Below are 27,739 nucleotides of genomic sequence, written 5' to 3'. Positions count from 1 at the left end.
CAGATGTTAGAAGGCACATTAGCTTCTGTCCAATCCACAGGTTCACATTTACAGCTCTGTGTGTTTGCTGCATAAAATCATGGGTGGATTTTCATATTGATCTGATCAAAAACAACAAACAGGCTTATTGCAAACGCACATTGATTCTCTGCCAGCAGGAGGCGCTTTTGGAGCAGCAGAAATATAACGGTTTCCCCGGTAACGGCTGTACACAAAGAGGAGCTGCGCTCAGAAATGCTTGCCTACTTTATCAGGCATTATAGGAAAGATTAAATGAAAATGGCATCAAAACTTTTCTGAAGTCAGTCAGTTCCCTTGAAAGATACATTCATATAAAAACAGTCCTGCAGCGTTTTGACTTCGAAACGTGCAGCGCTCATAATTCATTCAAAGAAATCATAGCCTTAATCATCACATTAATCCATAACGCGATTCTCGTCTTTCCATGCACAAATTTAAGACCTCTTGAAATTATAATTCAGACTTTTCTTATACCAAGTTATTTAATAATGCTTTAAATGTCTTTGTTATTTAAAAGAACACTTATTTTAAAAAATGCCCGTCTACAGGGATGCCCACGTGAAGATTTTCATTCATATTTTAAATATTCACCCGTGTGCGTCAAGTTAAAAAAGTTACTCAGAGGTCCTTAGAGAACAAAAACGTCCATAAAAAAGATCTGTGAAAGGAGATGAGGATGAAATATTCAAACTCCAATAAAAATACTATACATTTTGGCAACATTTATGCTGTTTACATTAACACAACAAAAGAAAAGGACAAAAGTGTCTCCAAGGTCGCACAAGTGATAACCAGGATTATTAACTAAATCTAAAACCACAAAAAAAGTTTACTTGAAATAAAATAAACAGTCACTGAATAATAATTATATATATACAGTATATACATACATATACACACACACACACAAGTTTATTTTATTTCAGCATTTCTCATTTTAATTTAGTTTTAACTTGTCTTCAAGTACTTAAATAACTAAAACTAAAACAAATAAAAATTATAGACCTATTTGAAAAAAACAACAAAATTAATAAAACATTAACTAAAATAAAAGTGAAAACAGAATATATATATATACCATTATATTATTATAGTTTATCAAAGATACTAAAATAAGTTTTTAACATTACATGAATAAACATCTGTAGAAACAGTACTGTATGAATAACAAACACATGTCATGAATGCACACTATTTTTAAATGTCTATTTAATCAAATCAAAACTGCAGTTTTTGTTAAAAACGAGACGTTTTTGTGTTCATGCCTGATTTTACTTGCTGAGATCATTTTCTGTCAGTATGTTTCATGTTTACCTTCCATTAGGCAAGAGGCAAGACAGCAAAACAACAACATTTACACGGATTTACATTTTATTTATGCACAAGGCCATAATATCAACTCAATTCTGAGACCATTTCATTCTGATAAAGAGGGAGAATCCACATAATTTACAAACTTTACAGGACGAATGCATTAAGATCTGGTTACGAGTTATTTTCCAGCCTGAGTAATCAGTTCAGATTAATCAGTGATTACAAACAACAGAAAACTAACACAGGCCTCATCAACCATCCATAATGATGCATAAATCACAAAAACAAATCTATTCTAACAAGAGGAACACATAATTTGAGCAAAACGTGTTTAGTATTAAACAAGAAGCCATAGAAATACCACCCCAATGTGGGTTAATGAGCTCATAATCCTGAGAAATATTAATTCACAATTGCTTTTTACAAAGATTGTACAAGCTTATGCTGTAAAAGTGAAAAACGGCCAGTTCTATCCATCATTAGCAGAAAATGAAAGTATTGCTCCATCAGCTGGAGATATTAATGAGTCGGGAGTGACTCCAGCACACTCTCATGTTTACTATGGTACTGATGAGGTGAAGCCGATGATGTTCACGTCTCTCTCTGGATCGTCTGAAGCGACGCTCCTCTAGATCTCGGTGAAAGACTGCAGGATCACGTTGGGCAAACGTCTCTTCACCACTAAACACCAAACACAGAGTGAGTGCTCTCATATTAACTGTATTTCTGCTGCTCAAATTGAAGACTTTTTAAGACCTGCACAAATATATTTAATACCATATGAGCGGAGTAGGGCAATGTCTATAGTAGCATACTATTAAACTGTAAAATGACTGTAAAAGCATGATTTACAGTTCAGATACAAGTTCACAAAAACAAAAGGTTTTATAATATGATACACTTCACATTTCAGCCATTAAACCGTTTTTAAGAAAAGTATTAATGATATTATTAATAATTGAAAAGTCAAAAGTATTAATTATTATATTGATTTAAACAATTATCATAAATAAATTACTATATTAATTAAATAACATATAAATTAGTGCTGTCAAACGATTAATCGGATCCAAAATAAAAGTTTTTGTTTACATAATATATGTGTTTGTACTGTGACTATTTATTATGTATATATATAAATACACTCACATGGCATGTATATATTTAAGAAAAGTTTTATATTGATATATTAAATATATATATATAATATAAATATATACATGTAAATACATGTTGATTTTCACATTGGTCTGAATGAAAACAGCAGAGGGGCTTATTGAAAACGCACATTCATTCTCTGCTCTCAGAACGGCAGAAATATAACGTTTTTCCTGATAACAGCAGTAAACAAAGCAGCGCAGCACCGAACTTCGCTTATGTTTATTCAATAAAATCATAGCCTTTTGAAGTTTTTTTGTCACATTAAGCCATATCACAATTCTGGTCTCTTGAAATCATAATTAAGACTTTCTTGTACAATTTAAGACTTTATTTGCAACTAAATCGAATGCTTTAAGGACCCGTGGGAACCCTGGTTTGGCACTGTGTGTGTAGCACAATCCTCATCGGCTCCTGTTAGTGTCGTTCACACTCCATTCATCATGAGCTCACCTGACTGGCTGTGTGCAGGCATCTCGGAAGACTTCTGGGTAATGAAGGAGCTGCTGTTTTCCTTTCTAATTGTGTTCCTGTCACTGAAAGAGTCATAAAACACACGTCAGTTCAACTCTATAAAGCTGCTGTATCATATTTGTTCATCAATTTCTAAGGTCTCTAAATCATCAAATGTTGCTGTTAAACCTGTTTCACACTCAATCTCCTCATGTCTTCTGTCTCTGGTTGATAGTTTAGAGTGTTTTATCCAGTAAAAGCTCTTTTAGTGTAATTGTAGAAGCTTCTCGTCTCAAATCTGGACTGATTTTGATCAAGTAAGCGTCAGAATAACTGCAGTCATATCTCCAGATGAACACTTACTGAAGCAGCTCAGCTTTACTTGATTCTCCATCAATCATTTTCTAGAAACATCAGCGCGTCTCAAATCTGATCATCAGGATCTTCTGAGGAGCTTTACTTTCACTGTTCCTCAGCGGAGGAATGATCTTCATCTCACATCTTCTGAGGAGCGTTTATTAGCATTGCATTATATGTTTGGATCATTTCAGTCTCATCTTACTGAGACATATTACTGGAGATATAGAGTGATCTTTTTATCAGTATCTGCTGCACTGTTATAAAGATCTCATTGATTTACATCACAAGCAGCAGAATTTCATCATAGAAATATCAGCATCTGCAGCAAATTCATATTTTTGTTAACTTTTGAGCAAATCAAGCTGTTTTATCTCCATATTCTCACTTTATCAGACTACGTATACGAGCCATAAAAGCGTGATGCTCAACAAAAAACATATCTGACCCTGCAGCACAGAAGCAGTCATAAGCAGCAGCTATATTTGTAGCAATAGCCAAAAATACATTGTATGGGTCAAAATTATACATTTCTCTTTCATGCCAAAAATCATTAGGATATTAAGATCATGTTCCATGAAGATATTTAGTAAATTTCCTACTGTAAATATATCAAAACTTTTATTTTTTTAACTTTTTTGATTAGTAATATGCATTGCTCAGAACTTCATTTGAACAACTTTAAAGGAAAATTTTCTCAATATTTAGATTTTTTTGCACCCTCAGATTCCAGATTTTCAGCCAAATATTGTCCGATCCTAACAAACCATACATCAATGGAAAGCTTATTTATACATAGATGATGTATAAATCTCAATTTTGAAAAATGTACCCATATGACTGGTTTTGTGGTCCAGGGTTACATATGCAGTTTTTTAAATTATATTTTAGGTTAAGTAAACTCTTCCATTTCAAAATATTATATTTTTCTAACTATTATTTTCATATGTCAGGGTTAAGATCCCTACACACACTCATGCTTTACCGTCTGTCCCGGAGCGCTGAGAGATCAGAGTCTGATAATGAGAGTGCTGACGGATCAACGCCCGTTTCTTGGCCATCAGAGATGTGCTGTGATCCTCGAGAGCTCCGATCATCTGACGAGCCTGAGACAGAGCAACATCTCAATGAAGCTGATCTCCTCCAGAGACGTGAGGAGAAGCAGTGGGTTATTACACACCTCTCGCAGCAGGTCTTGAGTGCTCATCATGACGTCTTCTTCAATTCCCAGCGTCCTCTTCAACGACTCTAAAGTCTGCTGCAACTCAGCGTGCTGCTTGCGTTCTCTCAGCGTTTGATTCAGACGCCACGTCCGCTTATACAGCGCCAGATCAGACATCAGCCGCACTGGATGATGGGCCGCTCCCACCGATTTACATTTCAGCTGGAAAAAATATCACAGGTTATATATATATATAATATAACAGGTTATGATGATCTTACAGCACATGAATGGAGTGTTTGGTGTTTTAGCTGCAAGCCAGCTTCACTGGATATTTTCATTCAAGGAACAATGTAAAAAATAAAATATAAAAGCACAAAAAATTATTTTAAGCTTGCTTTAAAAAGAAAAACACAGTATTCAGGGTTTGCTGAGTAATGTAACTTGGTAATGAGGTACAGAAAGAAAAGAGACTTACAAGCCACTGATGCTGAGCTGCTTGCTGTGTTTTCCTGAAGAGAAGAGAGATATTTAATGAATAAAACACCAGCTGAACGAACGAATTGATCTGATCGTCCATAAGATGCTTTCTGAAAGACTCACCGTCTGGCCTTTGCTCTTATGAGGGTGACGTTCATCTTCTCATCGTACTCCTCAAACGTCTCGATGTCAACTTCATCCTCGCTGTACCACTCGTTCTAGGTCGGAAATATAGCACAGTCTGAGAACAGTGACTTCATTTGGAAATATATGCAAGCAGGACATGTTAATCATAATATTACAGATTATTAAATTGCACTTAAGGCAGCTTTTATAATAAAAATGTATTATGAGTTTTCAACGATATAATTGTTTTTATGTTACTGAAGTTATGATATCAGTGAATGTTATAACTTCTCATGACAGATTTACTCAAACACATTAAATACTGAAGAACAGGTTAAGTAAAATATAATGAATATGTAATATAGTATATATATTTATCATAGTGTTTCTCTCAAGAGTTATTTTTCTAACTTTTTTACTGGCGTCTTTCTGCAGCTGAATCACAGATTAATCATCTACATGATTGATTTTAGTGAGTTGTTCTGTTTCTATCAACACCTTCTGATGTTCATTCATGTTTCTTGATTGAATTTCATTATAAAATTGATTGAATTTGAAAGCTGAGACTGTTTCAAAAGTAACAAAGCTTGTTGAGATTATTGGATTAGAGGCGCTGCAATTAATGTTTCATTAAGTTTTGTTCACACATCAACTAAAAACAGCACAGATCCATTCTTCAAATTGTGAAATCCGTGTTTTCAGCAGATGTGCGATGGAGCTGACTTACGCTGTCTTCTGTGGTCCATCCGTCACTGGAGTACATGCTGGATTGATTGAATTGTGCAGCAGAATCCGCTCCTGGATCGTCTGAAGCCTGTGGTTTTCTCCTCCTGTTCTGGATCTCCGCAGGCCCGGGTCCAGGTGTTCTAGTGTGAGAGGGAGCAGTGAAACTCTGCGAGACCGATGAGGAGCGACCCTCAAATAAAGAGCATGTCACGGAGGAGGATCTGTCGGTCTCTTTGACGCTACGATCTCTGCCTTCAGAGGTTTTCAGAGGATGATTGATGTCTGCGATCGTCTCCTCTATTTTGACGTGGTGTGACGAGTCTCCGCTGTTCTGTGGGTTCTGGTCGTCATCTGTTTGGTCCGTATCATGGCAGGCCTCGATCTTAATGTGCACAGATCTGTTCTCTGGCTCAGGCTGGTCAGAGCCGCTGCTGTATGGATGTTTGGATGAAGAGTCGGTGCTGTAAGACTCTACTTTAATGATAACTGGAGCACCGTCTTCTGAGAGCAGACCACTGCGATCAGGTGCTGGATCTTCACCTGGTTCTGTTTTAATAGAGACTGAGGATTGGTGTGTGGTCGGGTCTTCATGAGCAGGGTTTTCTCTCTCTTGGCTCTTTTCGGTTGATTTCTCGGTGCATGGTTCGGCGGGTTCAGAAGCGGTCGGGATGCTCACGCTGGGACTGACAAACATGGGCAGTTTTATTAACCTATATCCTCCGGGAAGTAACAATGTGGAAGCAGTTCCTGTCGACTCCGGAGCATTTCCTGTCTGTTCGAGACCCGCGGTCTTGCTCTCAGCAGAAGGTGGGCATATTCTGAAGGAAAACATGCCAGCTTTACCGAGTAAACCGTTCTGTAGACCCGGAGCTGCAACACTTCCAAAGGTAAAGCCGCTGTTTCCTTGCACTGCGTGGATTCTGGGCACGATGAACGGAAGAGCTTTAGATGAAGCCTTCTGTGAAGCTGCTGGGTTCCGTGGCATAGATGTGGTCATCTGAGCTGATTGTGGCTCCTGCTGACCACCTCCTGTGGAGAAACGAGGTGAGGATGTTTCATTTGATGTGAAAAACAGCAAAATCCAGTCATAAAAATGGTATTTACTGTATAATGCGGCTTGTTACAGAACTTGGCAATATTTGGATGAATAAATCAAAACTAGGACTCTAAAATGAACAAATGGATATCACCATTTAATTTCAGAAAACTATTGGCAGATACACACAGAAACTCAAAGAGCATCACTACAACCCGCCAAAATAAAGGTTCCATTTAACTTGAAGAAATTATAACACGTATATTAATATTGAGCAGTAAATAATAATAAAATAGTAAATATAGCTGCAAAGCAACAATTAAGAGGCAAAATGAGGAGCTAAGCATGGCATGGAGCATCAGACCAACTATAGCAATGAGTAATTAAAACCATTTTAAGTATGGTTAATACTACTAATAATACTAAACACTACTAATATGATTTATTGGCTTATCACTTTTGACCAACAGGTGGCGCTGTTATCAAACTGATGTGGTCAGTGTGAGGTGACCACATACAATGTTTGGTGTCAATATGTCATCATATCATATGTCATCATTCCAGCAAATTCATTGATACGTTAAATGATAACCGTTTAGTATATTGACACGAAATCTGTAAATTTTTGTCAGCACAGTCTGAAGATGATCCGAGTCAAATTTGGTGAAAATCAGACCAACTGTCTAGGAGAAGTTAAAACGGACAGGTAGTTTGGTTGACTATGGTACAATTGGTATCGATGTTCTCGGCATGACCCAAGGAATATATTAAGATCACTTTCATTACAATAAGCCAATTGAATCAAATGTCAGTAGCATTTTTTGAAATTTCTTTAAAACTTTTTGAGTGCCATCAGCTGCCAAAGACACATACCGAGTTTTGTAACTATCCAGTAATGCGTTCGTAAAATATAGCATTGGCCGTCACGGCTGACATTTTACACAGCCCAAAATGGTTGACATGGAAAAGTTGGGTATGGTTCGACTCGGCATGCTGCACCGAATCTAAAGAGACCAGGTTTTGTGATTTGTGGCCAAACCATTCAGAAGTTATAAGCAAAAATAACCATTTTCCATATCTCCTGACCACTAGGGGGCACTGTGACGAAACTGTGCAGGCTGCCTCAGGTCATGCTTGTTATAACACACACCAAATTTGGTCTCAATAAACCAAACTGTTGCGGAGATACAGCCTCACATCCATTTTTGCGTGCTCTTTGTCAAATTCGTTCATAAGTTATTCGAGAACAGTTTGACTAATCACCTTTATTTCCATAACCTTTTGCCAGCATGGTCTGAAGGTGATCTGAGCCAATTTAGGTGAAAATCAGACAAACTGTCTAACTTGAGTTCGAAAAAGTATGTTTTTTTGAACTATTAAAAATTATGAAAAAAAAAAAAAAACCTCACGATTTTTACATTTAGGTGTTCATTCGACTCGTCATGAGCCAAGGATTCAGAGGAAAAAAAATAACTATTGTTTTAACTATTGTTAAAAACTATTCAGTTGTATACTTTCATGAATTCAATTGATTGATCGTCCTTTATGAATAATAAAATTTAATAAAACCATTAAAACTGAAAAATTCAACTGGAAAACACAGAATTCAGGAAAAAATAAAACATGTCGTAAGGCTCTAGAAGTGCTATTCGAGATTCTTGAGAATACAGCAGCACTGTGACTAACCTGGTGCAGGTAACGCTGTAGTGATGGGTACCAGCTGGATCATCTGGCCGTTAAACTGACACACGTTGACCCCCGTCATACCTGCGACCGGCTGCAGAACCACCTGCTGCCCCGGAGGAAGAGCCGAGGCCGGGAGAACCGTCTCCGCACCAGAGAGGGGCGGCGCTACCGTGTTTGAGCCACGCCCACGGTTAGGTGACGATTTGGGTTTAGAAACGCCGAGAGAAGGTGTGCGTCTGATGCCATTAGGAGCCCAGGGCATCGCCGGAGATCGGGTAATGGGCATTTTGAATGCCGCTTTACTCTGGTTTGCTTGGCTCACTAAACAACACAAAAGTAGTTTACAGATGTTATATACAGTGGTGGCCAAAATGATTAGAACACTAGTATTTTCACCATCTACATTTCCTAACATTCATTTTGCCTTTAATTGTAATAATCCAGTGAGATTTTTGTTTGCTCCACACAGAGATGAAGAAACAGAGCAAACTGAGACTAAATCCAGAAGAACTGTGTCTCAAGACGCTTCAAGAAAGCTGCAAAGCTAAATAAAACTCATAAATACCAGTACTTTATTTTGGTCAAGCCAGTACACTAATTTAATCTTAATGGAAATGCATCAAACTAATAATGCTTTCTAATCATACCAGCATTATCATGTACGTCAAGACACAAAGAAAGTGTTTAAAGGATTAAAAATGAAAAACAGTGATGGGTTCAGTCAGTTATGACAGGTCGTTAATATCGTAATACATTTTAGGCACAATATTATCAATATTGTTTGTTCTGCTCTATTTTGCAAATGAAACTCGTTCTAATCAAAGCCACAGCAGAACTGTTGAGCGTCTCTGATCAACACATTACTGAATGAATCCACATCTTTGAACGAATCGAGTGAGTTAATGATTCAGTGACTCATTCGTTTAGAGTCACTTGCTTTGTTTCTGAATGAAGAGTCATTTAACAGTCAATGAACAGACTCACTAAATAAGACAGTGACTCACTCGTAGCTTCACATTCATATCGTTTATTACATTATATTCATTAAAACACATTAACACCCAATTATTATCATGCAATGTTGAATCAAAATATTTCTTTCTAAAGCAACTTTTTGTATTCGATGTGTAATTAATTTTAGGCACATCATGTCATTAATTCAATAACAAATTTTAATCGCTATGCATACATTAGGGTTCAGTGTCTCGTACCTGTGTGTTCTGAGGGATCGATCGCTGGAGCGGGGTTTGAACCCCTCGTCTCTTTGAGCGTCCTGACCTGAAGTGTTTTGGAAAGCGATCGGCTCGTGTTTTGAGGCAGTGGTTTTATCCTCCCGGTGACGTATGCTGCCAGACGATTGGCTGGATGCAGCGCTCCCATCCGGCCCAGGATCAGTTTAGCCTGAGCGTATGTTTTTCCATTGACCTGAAATCAAGGAAGAGAGGTTTATGCTTAACAATCTGAGATCAGACACTAATTCAGAGACTAGTTTAATCCCCCAAACTGAGCAAGACTTTACATTTATTGGTCCAGAACGCACTAGCGTCTTCTTGTTAGCCTTCAGATGACCGGCGGGAACGACACGAGACAGAAGAGGAAAGTGCTTCGCCTGTTTCTCTTCAGGTGCGTTTGACTGTAAAATGTTCAGGTTCTCATTAACATTCAGTTTGCTGACTTTCTGAGAGGAAGAGCTCCTCGGATGTGACGCCTCCTCTCGTTTCTTCACTTTCTTCCTCGGCTCACGAGTCTTTTCCGGCGTCTGGCCGAGGGACACGAAGACCTTGTAAATCAACGTGGATCCGCACTCGTCTTTTTTCAGATCTTTGGAGAGGAGCTCCACTTTGTAGATGTCGATGTGGAAGACCGATGCGAGGTGGTTCATGCTGATGCAGCGGAAGAGTTCTTTGAGCACCAGGGACCGATGGGTCTCCCAGTTACACCCCGAGATGATTTCCAGCACTTTAGTGGGCTCCGGCTCTCCCGCCTCACAGCTCTCGCCTATAAACACAACAAAACACGAACAACTGTAGATGTGACCCTGGACCACAAAACCAGTCATAAGGGACAATTTTGTGAAATTGAGATTTATGCATCATCTGAATAAATCATCTTTCCATTGATGTATGGTTTGTTGGACAATATTTGTCTGAGATACAACTATTTGTAAATCTGGAATCTGAGGGTGCAAAAAAATCTAAATATTGAGAAAATCATCTTTAAAGTTGTTCAAACGAAGTTCTAAACGGCACTCTTTGTGTGATACTGACTAACTATAAAATTATATAAATGTATACATTTTCTGTCCCCATATCTTGAATTTTGTGGTCATTCTAAATGTATTTTAATAGACTGAATCATGCAGTGAAAGAACACACTCTAAATGCGCACTAGTCTAGACTTCAGGTAATATAAGCGTGCACTGAAGGTGTGTTTTTTTTGGTTTTTGCAAAATACTCTATAATGTCAAATCGCACATCGTTAAAACAACAATTATGATACTATTGCAGATGACATATAATCGCACACCCCTACATTCTGCTCTAATTTAAGACCCTTTTAGGCCTTAATTTTGCATTATTTATTCTGTTACTTTCCTGTTTATTTCTGTTGAACTGCTTTGAAACAACCTGTTTGGTGTAAAGCACCATAGAAGTAAAGCTGAGTTTCTTTATGAAAGAGTTTCTCCTACTGACCTGGATTCTGAGACGCAGCGAGACCCAGCTGAGACACGGCACTGACCTTCAGTCCGCGGGAGAGAGTAAGACAAAGGCATGAAGATGAAAATCAACAGAAACACTGTCGCATTTGTGTGTGTGTGTGTGAGTGAGTGAGATTGTGTGTGTGTGTGTGTGTGTGTGAGTGTGTGTGTGTTTGTGTGTGTGTGTGTGTGTGTGTGTGTGAGTGAGATTGTGTGAGTGAGTGAGATTGTGTGTGTGTGAGTGAGTGAGATTGTGTGTGTGTGTGTGAGTGAGATTGTGTGTGTGTGAGTGAGTGAGATTGTGTGTGTGTGTGTGAGTGAGTGAGATTGTGTGTGTGTGTGTGTGAGTGTGTGTGTGTGTGTGTGTGTGTGTGTGTGTGTGTGTGTGTGTGTGTGTGAGTGAGTGAGATTGTGTGTGTGTGTGTGTGTGAGATTGTGTGTGTGTGTGTGTGTGTGTGAGAGAGTGTGTGCGTTTTTGTGACAAATCAGGACATAGATGTGTATAATGACGAGGGTATGGCAGGTATTACAAGGAGAAGATGACTTTTCAGGACATTATCTCATGTCCCCACTTTTCAAAACGCTTATAAATCACTCAGAATGGAGTGTATTGAAAATCTGAAATAGCAGACAGTCTCCTGTAAGGGGTAGGTTTAGGTGTAGGGTTGGTGTAGGACAATAGCACATACAGTAAGTACAGTATAAAAAGCATTACACCTATGGGATGTCCCCACTTTTCACAAAAACAAACGTGTGTGTGTGTGTGTGTGTGTGTGTTTACAGTACCGTGTCCTCAGGTGCTGGAGCGCTTCTTCTCGCCGGCAGTAAGTGCACCTGCAGCGGAGGGTTGCTGTTGTATTCTCGCACCCGAGCACATGTCATCATGCTCTCCAGATACAAGTACACCGGATCCTTCTCCGTCTCCGGCACCTGAGACACCAGATACAGGACACACAAAACTCAAACAAACAATCGAAATATAGTAGGAAGTTAGGGATGTAACGATATTATCAATATTGACTCGATATTATCCTGGTCACCAAGGTTTAGAATTTAGAATTTTTAAATTCGTTGTATTTTAATATCGTTTAATGGTGTGTTTAGATATTTAATATGAAAATAAATGTAGCCTAATTTGGTTGCGTGTCTTTTTTCTTATTTAACTATAATCATGATACTGTAACTGTCGTGTCTTGCTCACTTTCCCGTGAACAGCTGTGCAGAAATCATAACTGGGACTAATGCAATTCAATAACGGCAATTGTATTAAAAGGCTCATATCTGAATATGTTCTTTTCTTTATTCATGAAGAATTATAAGTGTGTATGATGTGATTTAGCCTGTGTATATCTGTTGGAAGGTTTGGCAGAGTGATCACGGGATGCTAGGCCACGTTCTGTATTGTTTACAGATGATGCATGTTTTTGCTGTGTTTTAAAGCGAAGCTGCTTGGTTCAGACGATCAGCTGGTGATCCGGTGTTTTCCGCGTCTCAGAGCGGCTCCGTTCACACTGAATGAATGCAGTCGACTCCTTTATTACACTGCTGTGAGTTTAGCGCGTTTGGGAACGAAGTTCTGCTTTATTTCAGCGGCAGGTGATTACAGCGTTTCACTAGATTTGTAGCGAGACGTGTTTTTGTGCCTGTTTTCACTGAAGCTGGAGTTAAACTTCAAAATAAAAGCTCTACTGACATTTCTGTCAAAATAAAAGCTTAAAGTGCAGCATGAATTACTGACAGCGAGGGGCTCAAATGAGTCAAAATTCTAAATATCCTTCAAGGGTAGAAATTAGGAAAGTATTGTAATTTCTCTACTGTAGTGTAAAGCAAAAATAATATACATTTTAATTTATTTTACAGTGCAATTATTTTACAATATATGGCTACTTCTGTCACTGTTGTTATTAATATTATATTCTAATTAGTTTGGCTTCATAAAACACTAGTGTGAGTGTAATTTAGACTGAGACAGTATCACAAATAAAAAGAGGCTCGAGTCTCCTTTAAACTTCAGCTACAACTCAATTCACTGACTTTTTTCTGACTCAAGTTTTCTTAGTTAAGAACGTGTTGGAGGAGCTTGATATGGTGGACTTCATATCACAATATTATCGTATCGTGAGAGTTTGATATCGTGAGAGCTGGAAGGTCCGAGTCTAAACCCGTGATGGACAGCAGCTGACCTGAGGCCGGGGCCGCGGCGCGGGGGCATGGTAGCGCGGCACTCGTCTCGTTAGCTCGGCGGCTCTGGGAGTGAAGAGCGGCTCGGGGTCGTTCTCTCCTGCTCTCCTCCGCCACAGGCTGCTTATCCTGAGCGCCGGCTCCGGCCTGCCGTCTGATCCGGGGCCAGCCACGGCTGAGTGACCACACAAGAGACACCATCACTCACAACCTGCACTGACCACTTCACTCAGATCTGTCAGAGAAAATCTGCGCGCAAACACTGAAAATTTGACTTGACTTTGTGCACAGAAGCAGTCATAAGCAGCAGGTATATCTGCAGCAATAGCCAACAATACATTGTATGAGTCAAAATTATACATTTCTCTGTTATGCCAAAAATCATTAAGATATTTAGTAAATTTCCTACCGTAAATATATCAAAACTTCATTTTTGATTAGTAATATGCATTGCTAAGAACTTCATTTGAACAACTTTAAAGGTGATTTTCTCAATATTTAGATTTTTTTGCACCCTCAGATTCCAGATTTACAAATATCGTCTGATCCTAACAAACCATACATCAGCGGAAAGATGATTTATTCAGCTTTCAGATGGTGTATTAATCTCAATTTTAAAAAATTGACCCTTATGACTGAATTTTGTGCTCCAGGGTCACATATAGTTTTTATTTATTCAAGTTTGACTTATTTTAGTACAAAACATTTCTCATTTTAATTTAGTTTAACTTGCTGTACTGAAAACTAAAACCTATAAAGAATAAAAACAATTACCTAATTAAAACTGAAAATGTAAAAATCTAAATCTGAATGAGTGAATGAGCAGTGATTGGCTCTCGCAGGCTTACGGAAGGCCACCAGGCTGCTGGCGCTGCGCTCCGAGCGGACGAGGACGATCTTGTGTTTGAAGCAGCCGCAGCTGAACATGCACTGCACGCGTCTGCAGTGAGCGGATCCTCGCACCTCTCTGTTCAGACTCCCGCAGACGCAGCCCAGACGGCAGAAGTCTCGAACACACACACCTTCCCTGACCTGCCGCGTCTTCAGCGCTCTCTGCAGAGCAAAGCACTGAACATCACTCTGCAGGACATCACAACACTTTCATACATGCTCTTAATGTGGGTATTAGGAGACAATACCCAGTATGAGAAAGCTGAACAGTATTTTTATATTAAATCTTGTGCTAATGCCTATTTTATATCATCCAAAAACGTATTCATCTTGTTTTTATCATTCAGCAATGCTGCAAATTTTCTTTACAGTAGCACAGCGATTCCCAAACATGTGTCAGCCGAACCGCTTAGATAAAACATATTTACTTGAAGAACTTCCTGAGATTTTAAGGCAATATTTCAATAATTTAACGATGCATTCACAAGTTCACAGTTCTCTAAGGTTGGTTACTAGTCACATGACATAGAAAGTACTGGTAATGTAAGGTAACTACATGTTAGGTTCAGGGTTAGTACCTACTTATTATCCAGTTATTGCAATTACTGCAATAAGAGTTCGTACATGAGTAATGGGACTGTCAAATAAAGTGCTACAGATTTATTAATTATCTATTTATATAAATAAGCAAACCTATATAAAATACAGAATTTTTAGTGTTTTGTTTTTATTTAAAAATTATTATATATCATATTTAAAAATTATTTCTCATTAAATAAGCAAATATATGTGAAGTATTCATTTTTTTTTATTTCATTGTTTTGTAATTATTATATATAATATTACGAATTATTTTAGAATTATTATTTATTTATATAAGTAAATAAATAACTATTAATAATTAAATGTAATAAATTAATAATTATTTATAAAATAATTACTAAAAATAAAACTACTAAATTTTTTTTAAAAACACCTATATTTTGTCATATAATATTGTGATTTGAACTGCAATACGTTTCATTTCACATTGCTATTGAAAAACATTCAGTAGCATAAAACCAACAGCGGCCAGCCCTAGTTAGTGTGCTGTAATCAGATGTGTAGTGCATTAGGGCTGTCAAATAAAAATTCTAATTTCGAATATTTGCCAAATTCAAAATAAAAATCCACATCTGAATGCAAAACTAAATAAAGCAATAAGCCCCGTGAAGCCGTGGTTTACAGTGAATTTATAACAGCTCAGGGTTTTCTTTTCCCCCTTAGCTGTTATAAATTCACTGTAAACCACGGCTTCTTGGGGCTTATTGCTTTATTTAGTTTTTCGGCCATTCTGACAGCCCTGCAGTGTCTGAGAGCGGACGCACCTCTGCGGTCAGCAGTGAGCTCAGAGCGAAGCCGGCTCTCTCAGCGCTGACGTGAGTGGGACTCTGTCCGAGAGAGACGGCCTGCTCCTCCAGAGCCAGCAGCTCCGTGCGCTTCAGAGCGGATGAAGAGGACTGCGCTCCATCCACGGCGTCTCTGTTAAACCTCAGCGTCCGCCTCCGCCGCCGGTACCTTCCCCTGCGTCTGGAGCGAGCGCCGCTGGACGCCGCCGGACGCTGCTGAGGGAGATCTTCAGAGACGCTGCGTTTCCATCGGAGCCTCGCGGAGGAAGAGCGCACCGAGGCTTCCGGAGCCGTTCTAACACCTCGTCTGCATCGCCACGCTTTAGTGCGCTTGTCTCGCTGGAGTCCAGACGGAGCAGGGCCGCGCGTCTGAAGCACACTATCTAGGGTCCTCACGTAGCTGCTGCTCTTGACGGGCAGCTGATAGAGCACCGGAGACGGAGCGCTGGATGAAAACACGGCGGCGCGTTCGCTGATCCGCTGGCCTTCAGTCTCCAGATACTCGTCCAGCAGGACCGAGGAGAACGCCGAGTGACCGGAGCCTGATGAGCAGCGGAAACATGAGAAAACCACACCTGAAGAAACCAAAGGCTGTTATTGTCGTGTGCTTACTGTCGGCTGCGCTCTTTGAATGAAACTTCTCCATCCAGCCTTTGCTCCGGGTCAGATCGCGCGAGACGAAAGCGGCGTCTGGACACAAACAAAAAGGATAAATAAGAAAATTATTGCTTAAAACTCAGCATGTTTTTTTTATAGTTTTATAAAACAAAATCTCTCACATTTATTCCTGTAGTTCTGAAAGCACAGACTGTTTTTAATATCACACTATTTTTCTACCATTCTTTTATTTGAACAGTAAACCTGTTGTGCAGTACTTTATTTGCCAAAAGGAATAAAAATAAATGAAAAAAGTACTCAAATGAAAAAAAGTTTAATTAAATTTTAAAAGATGAATTAAATTGTTGATGTTTTATGCCTTAATTTGATTACCACTGTTTTCTATTAAATAAATGTGTATTAAATCATAAACACAACTTCTGAAAAAATAAAACAATTCATAGAGCACTGTTATTGTAAAAATGTTAGTTTTATGAATTTGATTTGAAATGCTTTTTGATTATTACATTTAAAAATAAAACTTAAATAAATTTTTTTTAATTAAAATGGAATGCAGAAAAATTTAAACAGAAAATACTGAATTTTGGAAAACAGTAAAAATGTTTTCATAGGGCCTAAAAATGTTTTGGTAAAAAATAAAATAAAATAAATAAATAATAATAATAATAATAATAGTAAGAAACAAACTTTTAATAAGTTTTTGTTAAGCACATTTTGATTACTAAAATGTAATTTAAACATTAAAACATGAAAATAGAAGAAACAAAATTTTAAATTAGACTCAGGACCTCATGTAATACATGCAGACGTTTACTTCTGAGGTCTTTTCTGCGTTTCTCATTAATGTCAGTGATCATCACTCTATTATAAGTTCTTCAGTAGCAAAATAAAAGCAGCACAAACACCACGGAGCCATAATCTTCATTGTTTAGCTTACGGGAGGATGATGTGAGGACAGGTGAAGGCAAAGGTAACGCAACACCCAGATAATGCAGGTCTATGGGTGCCGCTGGATCCAGAAGATTCAGTTTCATCCCAACTGTGCAGAAACCAAAACAGAAATTAATAAACCAGACAATAACAGAGCAAAAGACAAACCGCGGATGGGTTATGAGTGCGGCGGGTATTTGATCTGCATCCTCTCTCTTTTTGTGCTGAATGATTTTAGCGTGTGTTAAACGGAGCTGACTAACACAGATCTTCAACACAAACACAGAAGCGCCAGCGGATATGAACGAACGACAGATTCAGAAAACTTCATCTAAAACAGCAATTCTCTCATTCTTATATAACTATTCAGGCACATTTATGAGCTCAAATGAACAGACTACTTTAGAAACTGAACACAAGAGTCATTCAAACCAGCAGCAGGCAGCATTCGGTGTTGGTATATTAAGGACTGCCGTGGACAGCTGACTCCTGACGTTTTTGATATTCTTCATATTCTGTGTGATGGTGATAGAAATTAATCTTTTCCAATAAGTTTAAACTGATTTTTACATTTTATAGACATTTTTACCTTTATAAAAACTTTTTTTTTTCTAAAAGTGTCCATTATCTTTTGTGTCAAATTCTTACATTTAATCAGTGAATTAGAATAATAAGACATTTGGGCTGTTACCAAGAAATCAGTATCAATAAAGTTCATCTTTGCACAGCAGAGGAAACACAGAAGCTGCGTCTGAAGCTGTGTTTAGATGTGTTTACACACTGTTTAATGCAGAACACGAATGCATTTAACCTGCAATTACAAATGCATAAATAATGCTTTGATATATATATAACATTAAAATGTTGAACACTGATATCTGAAATTATATAAATAATAAAAAGATACTTTGAATGTGAAATTAAAACCGCCAGCAGGTGGCAGCAAGTCACTGTTAATAAGTGAGTCACTGGTTTGATGCGTGTCGGGCAGCGTTCACCTTGTTGAAGCGCAGGATGAATGATCTGCCGGTTCTTCAGCTGCTGGAGCTTCTGCAGTAAGACCAGCTCCTGCTCACAGATCCAGTCTGCAGACGTCACAGCGGCTTCTGCACAAACACACACACATGAGTCCATCGTCAGAGCGCAGGACGCTCGGGGCAGATGTTCACAGACCTGCATCACGCGCTGGGTTCTCCGCTGGAGACGCTTCCACGGATCTCCTCGTGTCTCCTACATGAACGTCCAGCGCCTCCTGAGACACAAACAGCTGATCAGTCTTTAGAGGATGATAAACAAATGCTGTGTGAAGTGTTGGTTTAATATCTGTGTCCGATTCATTATAAACCAGCGTTACATCAAACCTGTTCTCCAGATATCAGAAACTGAAAAACACTAATTGCAATTTTTTGAATTATTTCCAGAATTTGCATTCAGTATATAAGAAGTTTCTATTTTTGTAATAAAGTTTCCAAACCAGGCAGAACTTGATAAGTTGCTGTTCCTCATCGCAGTTGGAGCACGTGTGATGTTTAATATGCAGTGAAGATATTGGGAAAAACTGATATTGTGATTTTTTCTGCTGTATATATCACCTTTAGGAAAAATACAAGACTTTTCCCCAGGATAGCTCTATTTGGAAAGAATTAATCATTTTAGAGTTAGTGGGTGATTTTGTTATAAAATAAAATAAAAGGATGAATTATATATTGTCCAGACTCAAATTTCTCATTATTTTCAGCTTTATATTTGGTATATAGTACAGTCATCTGCACACAAGAAACATCTTAATGCCTTTGAGAAACTATTCACATGCGCATGCTTACACATTACAGTTTCTAGTTTTATATAACACACTTCCTTTGTGCATCACTGCCATCTTACTCTGAATAAAAAAGAGCATGGATGAGTCCTATGTCCTATGAGTTTAATGGTTTCTCGTGCACACATAAAAGTCTGTATATTTTTTATTTTTGCAAAGGTCCTCGAGTGCTAAGAATATTGTGAGAAGGAACCCAATTTTTCATAATGAAAGAGTGCACCTTGAATTCCTTCAGTCGTATTTTGACTTTGACTGCTTGCACAATAAAGTTATTTTCATTAAAATCTTAATTTTCCATTATTAAAAACTAAACAGGGGCAAAAATCTGGAAACACAAATACTTTTCCATACTCTGCTTTCTTTTTTCCGTACTTTTCTAGACCTGGAAAATATTTAAATCAAATTCCACACTTTTCCAAACCCCATACGAACCCCGTTTAAAAAAAAGAAGCGATTTAGTGTTTTCCTCCTGCTGAACCGAAATCCTACCGACCCGCGACCGAACCCTCACGTTTGTGTACCGTCACACGTCTAGTGAATATAGAAGCTGGGGTCTCATACCTTGGCAGTGAAGGACACGAACAGCACGCCGTCCACCTGCTCCAGGTCGGGCTGCATGGACGCTGCGGAGGTGCTGCTGACCGCTGCACATCTGTGCTTCACGTTAGTCCACCACTTGGCCTTGGCCTTCCTCGCACCGCTCCTCCAGCCCCTGCGGTAAACACGCTTCACACCGCGGCCGACGCCAGGTCTGCCCTGAGACGATCGCACCTCATCAGCAGATCCAGGGGCTAACGAGGCCACAGCGGATTCCTCTCTGACGAGCGGCTCATCACGCTTCCTGACCTCTTCACTGGACTCAGATTCATGATGCGTGTGTGTCCAGCTGCAGGTAAAACAAGAAACACCGTCATAATCAAACACACTCATGATGACAACAGGGTGAATTCAGTCACGAGGGTACATTTTTTGAAACTGTGCTAAATAATCTTTCCATTGATGTATGGTTTGTTGGACAATATTTGTCTGAGATACAACTATTTGAAAATCTGGAATCTGAGGAAGCAAAAAAATCTAAATATTGAGAAAATCTCCTTTAAAGTTGTGAAGTTCTTAGCAATGCATATTACTAATCAAAAATGAAGTTTTGATATATTTACAGTAGGAAATGTACAAAATATCTTCATGGAACATGATCTTTACTTAATATCCTAATGATTTTTGGCATAAAAGATAAATGGATAATTGTGACCCATTTGACCCACAGATGTTGCATAAAGAAAATTTTTGCATGAAATATGACCCACAGGGTTCCCACACCTTGGTTAACTTCAAATTCAAGGACCTTTCAAGGACTTTCCAGGTCCAACACCCTCAAATTCAAGGACTTAATGTGGGGACACATTTCAAGTGAGAGCAAAGGTTACATCGCGTCACCTTGTAAGATACATTGTTACAGTTTTCATATGTCAAACACAACTATGCAAAAAAGCAATTTATGGGGGTTTTTTTGCATTTATTTTTGGCCATATGACAGAAATCTGATATTTGTCGTATTTCTGTATTGCATAAAATTGAATAATATTTGGTATGTACTATACTGTATTCTAAAATGATCTGATATTAACTTTTGCATGGATTTTATTGAAAAGAGCTTAGGCTCATGTAACCAGAAGTTTTAAGATATATGAATATGCTTAAGTTTTTCTTGCCTCATGGCTTTACATGATCTTAACAAGCAAAGCAATTCAACATTACATCCTTTGGATCTCTTGGATCGCATTTTCCAGTCATCACGTTTCAGCCTATTTCTGCAGGACCTGTATCTATGTTTGTTTATTTTCAAAAACTTTCCAGGGCCTTGAAAATTTTTAATCAGATTCACAAACTTTCAAGGATTTCAAGGACCTGTGGGAACCCTGGACCCAGAACTTTCGTCTTGAGAAACAAAAACAGGTTAAATTAACAATTAAAGCCACAGTATAGCACTACATTCATGTACCGATATGATTCATTTACTGTTTTAATTTTAACAGTAAACCTGTTACGCAGCATTTTGTTTGCCAAAAAATACTGGGAATTGTTTAATTTCCATTTGATTAGTATTACATCGTAAAAGTTTAATTAATGGTTTTGATAACATCATTGTTGATGATAAATTTGCATTAAATTAAAAAAATGACAATATTTCATAAGGCCCTATTAATTGTAAACATTCTAATAAACTGTTAAATTGTTGTTATGAAATCATTTGATTACGCATGCTTTTTAATTATTAACATTTAATTAAACGATTAAAACAGGTCTGACAGGATTTGGAAAAAAATAAAAAGGCCCACAAACTTTTAATAAATTGTTGTTAAATCATGTAAGTTTCACTATTTTAATTTAATGGACATGCTTTGTGATTACTAAAATTTAATTCAACCACTAAAACTGAGTCTAGAAAAATTAACACAGAAAAAAATTCATTTGGGAATAAATAAAACTGTCCTAAAAATATAATTTTCATTAATTGTTTTAATAAATTGTTGATAAATTGTATATGCTATATACTATAGTATATACTAAATTACTAACATGTAATTTAACCATTAAACTGAATACGCAAAGAAATAAAACTTAAAAATATAAATTTGGGAAAAAAAATGAAAAAGAATTTGGGAAAAAATGTATAAGCCCCAAAAATGTAATTTTTGTTAAACTTTTAATACATTTTTGTTAAATAGTTTATGATTCATTATTTTAATTTATTAATCATGCTTTTTGATTACTAAAATTTGAAATGGATTAAAATAAAAGGCCTCTAAACGTGTTTGACCCAAAATTGACTTTCTTAATTTGTTTCTGGTCTTACTGCGAATGACTCAATGACGTTATTCTAAACACAACGCCACAAAAGGCGTACCTGCGGTCAGCCGGCGGCGGCGAGCGAGCGGTCAGCGGCAGCTTGAGTTTGTTCTGAATGAGCCGAGCGCTCGGCCCGTCCTCTCTGAACGCCAGCATGAAGGGGTTGCAGTCGATCTTGAGCCGGGTCATCAGCGGGTTCTGGTAGCTGGTCACCGCATAGAAGGCCGTTTTAGGGAAGGTGAAGACGTGAACGTCCGGCTCGGGACCGGTGCTGACGGGAACCACGCAGAGCCGCGGCTGATAGCGGTGCATGGGACACAGAACCACAGCGGCGTCTCCGTCCTCAGAGCTGTGAGACAGCTTCACCTTGTAGAAGGACACGGGCCCGTCCATCCAGCGCTGACCCGGAGCCGGAGAGTCCGGGTGGACACACACTAGAGATATAGAGATCTAGTTATAGTTCTGTATAGTTACAGAACTGTCTTTAACTGGAGGGTTAATAAAGAGCAAGTTACTTGAATCGTGTTGTAGTTACATTTTCAAGTTGACTTGTTAAAAATAAAAAAAAATTGACAATCGGTCAAATGTTCTGAAAAATTGAGATTTTATTTTTTTGCCATATCGCCCAGCCCTAAATACAGTTTAAATGCCAATTAAAATCTGAAACGGTGATACTAACCGCGGGGAGTTTTCTCAAGATTAATCTTGAAGCCAGTAAGCGCTCCATCGCTCAAGCACCCTGGACTCTGGAGGTGCGTCTCGCCGGCTGCGTCCGGCTCCCAGATCTCCCCGGTCCAGCGGTGTCGGAGGTCATCTAGAGGAGCGATGTCCAGGATCAGGAGGTAGCTGAGGCTGGGCTGTAGGCCGGTCAGACGGAAGCGGCAGCAGGGGAACATGCGTCTGCCCGCCGCTGTCAGGATCATCTCGGTGCCCAGGCTGTGAAAGCGGCTCCAGACCGACTCGTTCTCCAGCGTGACGGAGACGCCGCCGCCATCCACCGCGCAAACAAACCCATCAGCGCTTCCCAGCATTCCCTCTGCTGCGCTCTCCATCGCTGCACACCTCGGCTCATCTACAGGCCAGTCCACATCTGGCACACGATTCGGCTGATTTCTGCATCTGAACCCGCTGGAAAAACTAAACAAACCGCAGATCGATAAACTCAGAGACCAGATAACAAAACACCCTCGTGATGCTGGGATTAAACGATTACAACAGATTCATGGAAAAATAATACAGAGAACATGCCATGGTGGGGGGGTGGGGGGTCTGACAGGATTTGGAAAAAACATAAAAAGGCCCACAAACTTTGAAACTTTTAATAAATTGTTGTTAAATCATGTAAGTTTCAGTATTTTAATTAACTGGACATGTTTTGTGATTACTAAAATTTAATTTAACCACTAAAACTCAGGCATGAGATCAGCTAGTGACGAAAAAGAAGGAAAATCTGACCACGCCCACAAGCCACGCCCCCAGCACTTATTAAAAATATATATTTTAGCACATTAAAAGATATATCTTATATTGTAATAATACATACTATTGTCCTGTAAAAAAGCATAGTTTTCTTCGATTACCAAGAAAGCAGCATTTAATAATCATGATAACAATATAATATATTATAATAAAGTACTATAATACAGTACCTGCCAAAAGTTTGGAAACATTACAATTATTAATGATTCTGAAATAAATATCTTCTGCTCATCAAGGCTGAATTTATTTGATCAAAATAAAGTTAAAAAAAACTTTACATTTTATAATACATATAAAGATAAATATAATGTTATTCCTGTGATGCAAAGCAGAATTTTCTTCATCATTACTCCAGTTTTCAGTGTCACATGATCTTTTAGAAATAATTACAATTTATTTGATTCTCAAGAAACATTTCTGATTATAATCAATGTTGAAAACAATTTTGCTGCTTCATATTTTGAGTGGAAATGGTGACACTTTATTTTTCAGGATTTTTCGATAAATATAAAGTTTAATGAACAGCATTTATTTGCATTTATCAAATATATTAATTAAATTTGTTTAATGCATTTATTAAATAGAAACCATTTTAAATGTCTTCACTTTTTTTTATCACTTTCATGCATGAATAAACGTATTAATTTCTCTCTCTTTTTTAAATCTTATACAAATGTTTGAGTGTTATCATTGTTTCCACAAAAATATTAAGCAGCAAAAACTAAAAACAGTGCTACTGTAACAGCAGACTAGGGACGCATCGATCCGATATTCAGTATCAGTATCGGCTCCGATACGGTCATCTTCTGCGGATCGGGTATCGGTCAGACGAGACACACTCTTTCATATTTAAACTTTTGCGCAATGAAAGATTATTAATAGTCTTTATTGTTCTGTTCTATCATATATTGCTGCCTTCATTTCTGTGCTATGCATTTAAAAAAAAAAGTCTTTTAATTTTATAGTATATATTTTATATATATTTAGGCTACTTGTTTTTCATGAATGTATTTTACAACAATACAAAGAGCAACGTGTAACATTTTACCAGATTTAGTCCTACACTCATTACCGTTTATTTGTTCCCCACTAAATGTTTAGTTTAGTTTAATGTTTTTATAAAATTATTGTGCACTCATGGTTTTTCTAGAATAACTTTTGCTGCTAAATTATCCACTAACCTAGTTTATAATAGTATTTTTTGTCATAGATTATGATTATTTTTCATTAAAATGAAGTTATCTGCTATATATTTAGCAGACTGTGTTTAACACACACAAGAGTGATGATCAGGTCAACACACAGAAGTATAGAAATTCTACAATGATTAAAAAAAAATAAACTGCGCTGGTATCGGATCGGATCGGTGTCTGCCGATACTCAGAATTTTTGATATCGGATCGGTTCTGAAAAAATGGTGTCGTTGCATCCCTACAGCAGACATAGCTCGTCAGACTACAGCCTATTATATAATTACAGCACAACCGTTGCAAATTATATGACAGCACTAGCAATCTCAAATTCTCACCGCCATTCATAGAAAGTCACCGGGTCGAGTAACGCGCTTCAGCGCTGATTCTTCTCGCGTTTGGCGCTTTGAATCATTTGAATGCTTTGAACTGTCCTGCAGGTGGCGCCGCGCTCTCAGGACCAGTCTGTCCATGATGTTTTAGAAAACAATCTTTTTGCAATTTATTTATTTAATAAGGCCATTTGCGTGATTTTAATCATCATGCAGTAACCACCCACTCCCGCTCCAAAAAATAAAAAAAAATCATCCTCGGATCTACGCGAATCACACAGGTCGTCCCTCAGAGGTCGGAAAACACAGAAATCCGTAAAAAAAAAAAAAATCAAATCCCTGAAAACTGAGTCTATAAAAATTTACACGGAAAAAAATGTATTTGCGAAAAAATAAAACTGGCCTGAAAATATAATTTTCGTTAATTTTTTCATAAATTGTTGCTAAATTTTATATGTTTCGTGATTTTAATCAATTAGCCTTTTTTTTTTTTTTATAAATTACTAACATTTAATTTAACCATTAAAACTGAATACGGAAAGAAATAAAACTGAAAAATATATAATTCATAAGCCCTAAAAATGTAATTTTTGTTAACATTTTAATAATTTTTTGTTAAATAGTTTATGATTTATTATTTTAATTTATTAATCACACTTTTTGATTACTAAAATTTGAAATGGATTAAAATAAAAGGGCTCTAAACGTGTTTGACCCAAAATGTACTTTCTTGATTTGTTTCTGGTCTTACTGCGAATGACTCAATGACGTTATTCTAAAGACATAATTTTTCATCTGCAACAAAATGAAACATCCATATAATCCATATAATGAGACAAACTGTATTCGAACTGTGTTTGTGTCATCTGTGCAAGGCTGATTTTAAAATTTAATTTAATTAATTTTATTAGACATCATTTTTGATTATTAAAATGAAATTAAACCTTTAAAACTGACTGCAGAAAAATTTAAACCCAAAATTGACTTTAGTTTGTGTTCCTGCTCTTCCTGTGAATGATTCAGCAACGATGTTCTCAAGACATAAATGTTTGTCTGCAACATTAACAAACTGTATTTGAACTGAACTGCGTTTGTATCATTTGTGCTGGATTGATTTGTAACTTTTTGTCCTTCATTTATGCAGTTAACAGAAACATTCTTACATCTTAAGCATTTTCATTCCTTCACAGTGACACAATCAAAGCCAAAGCATGCGTTTCTGTCTCTGTTTTAACCACAATAACTACAACTATAATTTAGTGCTGGGCAACAATTAATCACGATTAATCACACCCAAAACAAACGTTTTTGTGTACATGATATATATGTGTGTGTACTGTGTATATTTATTATGTTTATATAAAGAGACACACATACAGTTTATATTTAGAAAATATTTACGTGTACATATTTATATTCATATAATTGATATTATATATAAATATATTTAATATATAAACATAACATTTTTCTTAAATATATACATGCTTGTGTGTGCATTTATAAATACATAAATATATTATGCCATTATTTTCTATATGGCGCCAAATCACAAGTCATTTAAGGTTACCTTTCCTATAGAACAGGATTTACTTACTAAATTATATATTGTGATAAAACCATATACCGTGACAAGCTTCAACGACTATTGTGAAAATCTGATACGGTCACATTTTAGACACCGCTGCTGTCGCCGACATGTCAACTTCTGACTCAACCAATAAGGCGAGTTTGGGGGCGGGGCCATCTGTTTGACTGACCAATGACAGACGGGAGGAGTGTTCCGAGGAAAACCTGTCTGTAACAGTTATTGCTGCAAATTTGTTTACGTTAAATCAAAAAACCCCACACACATCATCAAGCGACTAAATGTTTATCGTGATTTACACAAATAAACATTAAGCTACACACTTGTTCGACATATACTGCTTTTCTTTAAAACAAACACTTGTTTTGATATTTATATGTAATGTTCCCATATTGTACACAGGAATAAATACTGAAACACTGTATAAACTGCTGCATGGGTCGCTACTGTTATATTACAGTCAAAACTAACAAAGGCTCTTCATGCAGCGCGAACACGAGCGACCCGCAGCCGTAGGTTAGTCGCTAACTAGTACTAGTTAGTATTAGCTCATGGACACAGAGTCTGTGAGCAGCACTTCGAGTCAACAAACTCAGAACAGAAGCGTCTAAAGCGACACGGATCTGAGTTCTGGATCGCTCACCTCTCTCAAGCCGCGCGGCGTGGAGTCCAGGTCAGTCTCGCGCGTTTGTAATGTTTCTCGGCGGATTCGGTGCTTCTTAACCGAAATGCCTCCCAAACCAACTGATCCGCCGCGCTCGGTGGCCACGTGACGTCACGCACCGCAACCGCTCCCCGTTCGCGCTGTTTTTCTCGCGGACCAATGGCGTGGCGTTCCGGTGACTAAAGCGACGCGCCTTATTTCAGCGTTTTCTCATCGCATTCACCAGGAATAACTTGAGCAGTTTAAATACAGCGGAGTTGCTCCTACAGTACATTATTTATGTCTCACAGTCTTTTACAGTTAATGATATTAATCACATTCGTTTTCTTTGATTATTACCAGGTTACGTAGCTCACCTGAATTAGTTTTTGTCATGTTTCATGGTGCGTTTACGATAAAACCTTACAATTATCCCACTTGTTTTTCTTTTATTTAGTCGAAATGTTTGAAACAAAATATTTATCTTTTGTAAAAATCGCTTTAACGATATCCCTTCCCTAGCGCGAAATCGTCCTCCCGGAAGTGATGTCATCTCTTGGAGGGAAAACGGCGGTCAGACGTAAGCATGATATCGATTTGATGACAAAAAAAA

General features: G+C 37.7%; 1 protein-coding gene across 2 annotated transcripts; it reads right to left on the bottom strand.

Annotated features, from left to right (window-relative positions):
- Window positions 1-1,214: 1,214 nt before the first annotated feature.
- magl (MAX dimerization protein MGA-like) lies at window positions 1,215-27,657 on the bottom strand. Of its 2 annotated transcripts, none has more exons than XM_058755694.1 (23): window positions 27,504-27,657; window positions 22,574-23,031; window positions 21,953-22,328; window positions 19,606-19,930; window positions 18,399-18,477; window positions 18,224-18,331; window positions 17,233-17,334; window positions 16,290-16,367; window positions 15,657-16,219; window positions 14,247-14,451; window positions 13,401-13,573; window positions 12,004-12,147; window positions 11,213-11,258; window positions 10,039-10,517; window positions 9,731-9,944; window positions 8,520-8,840; window positions 5,799-6,826; window positions 5,069-5,163; window positions 4,944-4,977; window positions 4,484-4,687; window positions 4,289-4,409; window positions 2,947-3,029; window positions 1,215-2,016 (listed from the first exon to the last, which is right to left on the bottom strand). In XM_058755694.1, the coding sequence occupies exons 2-23, from the start codon at window positions 22,944-22,946 to the stop codon at window positions 2,011-2,013; spliced, it is 5,157 nt and encodes a 1,718-aa protein (XP_058611677.1). In that variant the 5' UTR covers window positions 22,947-23,031; window positions 27,504-27,657; the 3' UTR covers window positions 1,215-2,010. The 2 variants fall into 2 exon arrangements, with proteins under 2 accessions (XP_058611677.1, XP_058611676.1); XM_058755693.1 differs by lacking the exon at window positions 27,504-27,657 and adding an exon at window positions 27,127-27,281.
- Between the last annotated feature and the right edge of the window lie 82 nt (window positions 27,658-27,739).

Source organism: Onychostoma macrolepis, chromosome 20, assembly GCF_012432095.1.
Source record: "Onychostoma macrolepis isolate SWU-2019 chromosome 20, ASM1243209v1, whole genome shotgun sequence".
Classification (NCBI taxonomy): Eukaryota; Metazoa; Chordata; class Actinopteri; order Cypriniformes; family Cyprinidae; genus Onychostoma; species Onychostoma macrolepis.
Note: the sequence above shows the minus strand (reverse complement) of the source record. Positions and strands in the feature narration are given on the sequence as shown.

What these genes read in the sequence shown, in the direction of transcription:
- magl (XM_058755694.1), bottom strand. Translation starts at nt 22,946, where the DNA reads ATGGAGAGCGCAGCAGAGGGAATGCTGGGAAGCGCTGATGGGTTTGTT. An exon ending in TCATCCTGCGCTTCAACAAG is followed by an intron (nt 17,335 to 18,223) that starts GTGAACGCTGCC and finishes GTTTCTGCACAG; the next exon opens with TTGGGATGAAACTGAATCTT. An exon ending in GCTCACTGCTGACCGCAGAG is followed by an intron (nt 14,452 to 15,656) that starts GTGCGTCCGCTC and finishes TTTGCTCTGCAG; the next exon opens with AGAGCGCTGAAGACGCGGCA.